General features: G+C 47.8%; 1 protein-coding gene across 1 annotated transcript; it reads right to left on the reverse strand.

Annotated features, from left to right (window-relative positions):
• Positions 1 to 559: 559 nt before the first annotated feature.
• On the reverse strand, positions 560 to 6,811 carry utp18 (UTP18 small subunit processome component). Its single transcript, XM_071202797.1, is given in 8 exon segments — positions 560 to 808; positions 892 to 989; positions 1,635 to 1,702; positions 1,880 to 1,902; positions 1,904 to 1,979; positions 2,067 to 2,203; positions 2,865 to 3,145; positions 5,709 to 6,811. Coding segments are annotated over 7 exon segments (906 nt in total). The 5' UTR covers positions 3,135 to 3,145; positions 5,709 to 6,811; the 3' UTR covers positions 560 to 574.
• Between the last annotated feature and the right edge of the window lie 1,287 nt (positions 6,812 to 8,098).

Consider the following 8,098-nt stretch of genomic DNA (forward strand, 5'->3'; position numbering starts at 1 on the left):
GTGGTGCGGAGGGGGGGGGGGGGGGGGGGGGGCTGCGAGTGGAGCAGTTTTTCAGGTTGATATGTGAAGCTAGCCAACATGTATTTAGCAAATGTTTAGAAGTGAGGCTACTAGTCTAACGTTAGGTCTGCTGCAATAGCCTCACTTTTAATAGTTTGCAAAACATTAGCTAGCATAGTGCTGTGCAGTTGCTAGCAGTTTATTGGATGTCATGCTGACAGACAGGCATTGGTTTGATATAATAAAGTAAGCATTATTGTTAGTCAGCATGTCAGCCTGCAGCCCCACTTCCTGTCTCTCTGACTCACTGCAGACGGCTGCACTAAAGAAAAGGCTCAGAGAGGAAACCAGTTGGAAGATGTTTAAAAGTTCATTAAACATAATATATGCTTAAATGCATTTCAAAGAAGTTGTGTTGAGTTGTGTTGGAGTTTGTGTTATTCTACATTTTGACACTATAGATTTTCTGATTTTACTGCAAATGTATATCGGTTCCAAATATCGGTTATCGGTCTCCTTGATTACTAATAATCGGTATCGGTATCGGCCTTGAAAAAGCCATATCGGTCGATCCCTAACACACACCTGAAGCAAGATTTCTGTAAAACATGTCAGAGAACGGACGCTGTGGTGGGAAGGTGGTGAGTGTGTGTGTGTGTGTGTGTGTGTGTGTGTGTCTGACCTGGAACAGGCTCAGTGATTGGTCGAGGCCGGCGGTCATGAGGACCTGAGCGTTGGGGTGGAACTGCACGGAGGTCAGAGCGTCTGCAGAGGGCCGAGCCGCGTTGCCATGGAGACACTTCTTCATCTGGAACGACAGAATATCATCACTGAGGACCTGAGGGACACCTTCACGTTTAACGATGTCCCGGTATCGATGGACCAGCTGACCCTCAGGATGCTGCCGGGCAGGCGCTCTGAAGACCCCAGGAAGTCCCCCGTCCTCCTCATCAGCTCGTCCTCCTCTTCCTCCTCCTCCTCATCATCAGCTGCAGGAACACAATGGGCATCACATCAGTCATGCTGCAGATATCAGCCAATCAAACCGCGTGCTTGTGTCTCCGGGGCGGGAGATTCAGGTGATTGGTTGTTGGTCGCAAGCAAGACACGCCCACCGGCAAGCTCCACCGCACACCGCCGTGTGCACGCGGCCGACGGGGGGGTTTGGTTTCACACCAAAGGGACCTGGGCCTAGTCCCCAGTTCGTGCTAGAGAGGGGGTACTTCCTGAGGAGGAAGAGGTTCGCGGGTGGGTCGGCCAAACTAACAATTTCCGATTGGCTGGGCGGATTGCAAACCACGCCCGTAAAACTCAGAGAAGTTTCGTGAAGCCGCCATTTTATTTGCTCGCATTAGCATTATTAGCATTCGCCCCGCGCACCAACGGAGAGAGACTAGCTTATGGCAACACAAAATAAAACATCGGAGGTGTCGGCGTTCTGGCGATTTACTCGGAAGGTTTCAGTCCGAGTCCAGAGCTCACCGGCAGCTCCAGAGCGGCTCCAGAGCGGCTCCAGAGCGGCTCCAGAGCGGCTCCAGAGCGGCTCACCGGCAGCTCAAGAGCGGCTCCAGAGCAGCTCCAGAGCGGCTCACCGGCAGCTCCAGACTAAACAAGGCTGTGTGAACGAGACTCACAGTTCTTCTTCTTCTTCTTCACAGAGTTTTCCGCCCACGAAGGAGCTCCTCCCATCGACTTCTGGAACCTGAAGCACACAGTTCAATGTGAGTGAGTGTCTGCCTGTGTGTGTGCTCTGTGTGTATCTCTGTGTGTGTCTCTGTGTGTATCTGTGTGTGTCTCTGTGTGTGTGTGTATCTGTGTGTGTCTCTGTGTGTGTGTGTGTGTGTGTGTGTGTGTGTGTGTGTGTGTGTGTGTGTCTCACTGTTCTCTCATCCTCTGCTGTAGCTAGCTTCCTGCTGCTCAGCGTCTCCTCCGCTTCTCCTCTGATCAGATCTCTGCGGAATCGATGCTTCATGTCCACCCTGAAGAAGAGCCTCCATTAGAACTGGTTATATTTATACAGACACCACAGAAGAAGAGCATTTCAGACACCACAGAAGAAGACTCACTGCTCCTCCCTCTCATCGTCTTCATCGATCCAAACCGCCTCTCTTTTCTTCGCCGGCTTCGCTCGCCCTTCCTCCTCAGAGTCTCCGGACTCATCGTCTCCGACGTCCAATGAGATGCTCGTCTGCTGCTTGTCCACCTGCGGACAGGAAGTGATGTCAGAGCAGGTAAACACACCTGGAGGCCTCAGGTTTAAACACTGAGTACAGAACAAGAAGATGGCCTGAGTGCAGACCCCATCAACCCCTCAGTCCAGGTGGGTTACCTGCAGACCCCATCAACCCCTCAGTCCAGGTGGGTTACCTGCAGACCCCATCAACCCCTCAGTCCAGGTGGGTTACCTGCAGACCCCATCAACCCCTCAGTCCAGGTGGGTTACCTGCAGACCCCATCAACCCCTCAGTCCAGGTGGGTTACCTGCAGACCCCATCAACCCCTCAGTCCAGGTGGGTTACCTGCAGACCCCATCAACCCCTCAGTACAGGTGGGTTACCTGCAGACCCCATCAACCCCTCAGTCCAGGTGGGTTACCTGCAGACCCCATCAACCCCTCAGTAAGGTGGGTTACCTGCAGACCCCTCAGTACAGGTGGGTAACCTGCAGACCCCTCAGTACAGGTGAGTTACCTGCAGACCCCTCAGTACAGGTGAGTTACCTGCAGACCCCTCAGTACAGGTGGGTTACCTGCAGACCCCTCAGTACAGGTGGGTTACCTGCAGACCCCTCAGTACAGGTGGGCTACCTGCAGACCCCTCAGTACAGGTGGGCTACCTGCAGACCCCTCAGTCCAGGTGAGTTACCTGCAGGAGATGGTCCAGCAGCTGCTCCTCCCCCCCGAACAGCAGGTCCTCCAGCAGCCTCACGGACTCGTCCTCCTCTCCCAGAACCGCCACAAGGTTCTGGTTCCTGACCCGGCGCTGACCCTCCTCCTCGGGGTCAGGGGCCAGCGGGGGGGGGGGCTGCTTCCTCTTCTGGCGGCGGGGCTGCTTTCTCTTCAGGGGGCCGGGCTCCGGCGTCAGGGGGAGGGGCTCCGGCGTCAGGGGGAGGGGCTCCGGCATCACTTCCTCCATGATGAGAAGAACTGCTAACAGAACCAGAACCAGGTTAATGAGAACCAGAACCAGGTTCATGAGAACCAGAACCAGGTTAATGAGAACCAGAACCAGGTCCATGAGAACCAGAACCAGGTTAATGAGAACCAGAACCAGGTCCATGAGAACCAGAACCAGGTTAATGAGAACCAGGTCCATGAGAACCAGAACCAGGTTAATGAGAACCAGGTTCATGAGAACCAGAACCAGGTTAATGAGAACCAGAACCAGGTCCATGAGAACCAGAACCAGGTCCATGAGAACCAGAACCAGGTTAATGAGAACCAGGTTCATGAGAACCAGAACCAGGTCCATGAGAACCAGGTTCATGAGAACCAGAACCAGGTCCATGAGAACCAGGTCCATGAGAACCAGGTCCATGAGAACCAGGTTCATGAGAACCAGGTTCATGAGAGGGTCTGCTTGGTGTACATGTGGCAGACATCAACACAGCTATGATCCATAGCTGTGTTGAACCAACATAAACAAGTTTCAATGGTGTGTTATTGTTTACAGTGTGTTATTGTTTATTGTTTACAGTGTGTTATTGTGTGTTATTGTTTACAATGTGTTATTGTGTTATTGTTTACAATGTGTTATTGTTTATTGTTTACAGTGTGTTATTGTGTGTTATTGTTTACAATGTGTTATTGTTTACAGTGTGTTATTGTTTACAGTGTGTTATTGTGTGTTATTGTTTACAGTGTGTTATTGTTTACAGTGTGTTATTGTTTACAGTGTGTTTAGTGTGTTTATTGTTTACAGTGTGTTTTGGTTTTTTATTGTTTACAGTGTGTTATTGTGTGTTATTGTTTTCAATGTGTTATTGTTTACAGTGTGTTATTGTTTATTGTTTACAGTGTGTTTTGTGTGTATTGTTTACAATGTGTTATTGTTTACAGTGTGTTATTGTTTACAGTGTGTTATTGTGTGTTATTGTTTACAGTGTGTTATTGTTTACAGTGTGTTATTGTGTGTTATTGTTTACAGTGTGTTAGTGTTTACAGTGTGTTAGTGTTTACAGTGTGTTTGTTATTGTTTACATTGTGTTATTGTTTACATTGTGTTATTGTTTACAGTGTGTTATTGTTTGCTGTGTGTTATTGTTTACAGTGTGTTAGTGTTTACAGTGTGTTTATTGTTTACAGTGTGTTAGTGTTATTGTTTACAGTGTGTTAGTGTTATTGTTTACATTGTGTTATTGTTTACAGTGTGTTAGTGTTATTGTTTACAGTGTGTTGTTGTTTACAGTGTGTTAGTGTTATTGTTTACAGTGTGTTATTGTTTACAGTGTGTTATTGTTTACAGTGTGTTAGTGTTATTGTTTACAGTGTGTTAGTGTTATTGTTTACATTGTGTTATTGTTTACATTGTGTTATTGTTTACAGTGTGTTATTGTTTACAGTGTGTTGTTGTTTACATGAGGTGTGTTGTTTACAGTGTGTTAGTGTTATTGTTTACAGTGTATTATTGTTTACAGTGTGTTATTGTTTACAGTGTGTTAGTGTTATTGTTTACAGTGTGTTAGTGTTATTGTTTACATTGTGTTATTGTTTACATTGTGTTATTGTTTACAGTGTGTTAGTGTTATTGTTTACAGTGTGTTATTGTTTACAGTGTGTTATTGTTTACAGTGTGTTGTTTTTACAGTGTTTAGTGTTATTGTTTACAGTGTATTATTGTTTACATTGTGTTTTTGTTTACAGTGTGTTTTGTTTACAGTGTGTTATTGTTTACAGTGTGTTGTTGTTTACAGTGTGTTAGTGTTATTGTTTACAGTGTATTATTGTTTACAGTGTGTTATTGTTTACAGTGTGTTAGTGTTATTGTTTACAGTGTGTTAGTGTTATTGTTTACATTGTGTTATTGTTTACATTGTGTTATTGTTTACAGTGTGTTATTGTTTACAGTGTGTTATTGTTTACAGTGTGTTAGTGTTATTGTTTACAGTGTATTATTGTTTACAGTGTGTTTTGTTTACAGTGTGTTAGTGTTATTGTTTACAGTGTGTTAGTGTTATTGTTTACATTGTGTTATTGTTTACATTGTGTTATTGTTTACAGTGTGTTGTTGTTTACAGTGTGTTATTGTTTACAGTGTGTTGTTGTTTACAGTGTGTTAGTGTTTATGGCCATATTCACATGACGGTATGATTGTTGAAAAGTACACGGTTCTGTCTCCTCAGAGCTCCCAGAGACCGAGTCTCTCTATTCCCCTCAAAGCGCAACAGATTCATTTAACTCTGTAACTGCAGGGCTGAACACGTGACGGCACGCCACCCCAGGAGAAGCTGGTAGTGTCCCGCTGCCTGCCTGGCTGGGTGGCTGGCTGGGTGCCTGCCTTGCTGCCTGGGTGGGTGCTCGCCTGGCTGCCTGCCTGGGTGCTCGGCTGCCTTGCTGCCTGGGTGGGTGCTCGCCTTGGTGTGGGTGGGTAGCTGGGTGCTTAAATCCCGGCATGACTAATCGTTACAGTGGATGTAATGCTTTTAATGGATCTTTAGCTCCAACGCCAGCTGCTGTATTTACATGTGTTACTGAGGGAGAGGGTACTGACCTGCGGCTTTCACGTCCTCTGGGTTCAAGTCCTCTTGATTAACGTCCTCTTGGTTCAAGTCCTCTTGATTAACGTCCTCTTAATTATAGTCCTCTTGGTTCAAGTCCTCCAGATGAACGTCCTCTTGATATAAAGTGATTTCTTGCTCCTCTGCAGCTCCACATGTGGACCGTGGTGTTTTCTTCACGTGTTTCCGGGTCACTCTGCACCGGGGAAATGAAAGCCTGCCCCCTGGTGGTGCTCTTATTTTTCTTCTTCTATTGTTTTATGGCAGTTGGCAAACAGCCTTCAGGTGCATTCACCGCCGCCTTCTGGACGGAGTGTGGATCAGCAGCCCGGTGTTCATCTGAACTCTGAATGCGTGCGGCTTTCCCCTCTCTGGCTCCGAGCTGGAGCGGTTCAGCTCCCGCTCTGTTCACACCGCCCGGAGACCGGCTGGCGCTGCTGCGTCATGACGTCACCGTTTACATCGCTGATTTGCCCTCCAACGGCAGCTCACAACAACAACAACTGCGTCGGGTCGATGATCGTGTTGCTTTTAATCACCAGAAGCCAGAATAAATTGAATAACGACTTCTCCAACCTTATGCTTTTCTCCAGAGTGCCGTGGTTCATTGTTTATTAATGTGTTTCTGCAGCATTTACCGACCGCTGCAGTGCTGCTCTTCCACGGGAGTTTATTCTCCCGTTAGCTCCCGTTAGCTCCCGGCAGCGGCCGCTCTAAAGTATCACTGTCCGACTCACACAGGCAGCTGATGCATATCCCCAGCTCCCCTTAGCCTAAGTGAATGTGTGTCAGTCTGAATTGACGCTGTTTGGTATCAAACGCTGTTATGAAAGTTTCTCTGGTATCAAACGGGTGATGTTGGCATAGCAACCGAAGCTAAACTGACTACTTGCATCCGATAGCTGCAATAATACAAAACAACACGCCTGCCTCCCTCCACAATGATCGATAACAGCGAATGAACGGTCAAAGTAAGGCACAAATAAACAGAACCACAGCAGCCCGACTGGTGCTGCCTGGCTTTATACAGTGTGTTTAAGGCACACTGCTTGCAGGCAGACAGACAGTTGACCCATGTTCTGGGGCCTCATTCATAAAGGGATCTACGCTCAAAAGATGGCGTACGCCAGTTTCTACGCAATGTTTCCGATTTATAAAATACTAACTTGACGAAATGATTAAACAGACGCCTGTTTGAGACTCCTCAGTGCTCACACACACACACACACACACACACACACACACACACACACACACACACACACACACCCACACACACACACACACACACACACACACACACACACACACACACACACACGGAATATGTTGTGCTAATGTTATGAAATGTTTCTCATGAAAGACGCGGTGAGCACGAGGACAGAGTTACGTCTGAACTGACGCCGTGTTGCTTTTCTACAGGTTGTAGATACGAGCATGGTTTTATATACTCTCACGTTTAATCGTGTTTTATGCCATTTGCTAGACGTGATAGTCGCTCCTAAAACACAGGAGTATGGAAGCTAAGAAAACCACGTGTGGTAAGTTGAACAGCTGATATCAACACATTGGTTGTATTTCCTCTACCTGGTGGATATAGGGTTGCTGCGGGGGGGGGGGGTGAGCCGCACAGGCTGCAGGCGAGACGCTGCGCACAGCTGATCGACAGCTGGGACACAAACCACCAAATACAAACACATAATTCAGATCCAGTCGTCATGACTCCCCTCCGGAGGGATCCCCGATACCTTCTCAGTCCCTCATCAGGGGGGGGGGGATTCCCCGATCACTTCTTACAGTCTCTCATCAGGGGGGGGGGATTCCCCGATCACTTCTTACAGTCTCTCATCAGGGGGGGGGGATTCCCCGATCACTTCTTACAGTCTCTCATCAGGGGGGGGGGGGGTCTCCTGTCCCCGGGTCAAACACACTGCCTGAGGAAGGCTATGTGTATTGTTTTTGTCATCCGACCTCCATGCTGCTCCTCTGGTTCAAACAGCATCCACCAAGCTATGTGATTTATCTCCCCCTCCCCAAAAGAACCAGAACCTGACCCGGTGTGAGACGTCTGTTTAGCTTTCTGTCCTCATCTCCTGCTCTCCTTCCTGCAGTCAGTCAGTCAGTCAGGATGGATGAAGCCGCAGAAGCTGCACCGCATTTCGAGTCGGTTGTGATCTATAAAGGGAAACCGGCGTAGGAAGTGCTGTCCGCACTTTCCTCGCCGGTACGTAATGTTTGGTGAATCGGAAAATGTCGGAACATTTCTGTACCTCTTTTTGGATTTCTACTACGTAACCTTCCCACGTGAATCCTACGCACGGCGTTATACATGAGGCCCCTGGGGAGGTGGGTTTAGTTTCCTGCACGCCTCGACGTAAGAGAG

The sequence above is a fragment of the Pseudochaenichthys georgianus genome, unplaced genomic scaffold (genome assembly GCF_902827115.2).
Source record: "Pseudochaenichthys georgianus unplaced genomic scaffold, fPseGeo1.2 scaffold_962_arrow_ctg1, whole genome shotgun sequence".
Lineage (NCBI taxonomy): Eukaryota > Metazoa > Chordata > Actinopteri > Perciformes > Channichthyidae > Pseudochaenichthys > Pseudochaenichthys georgianus.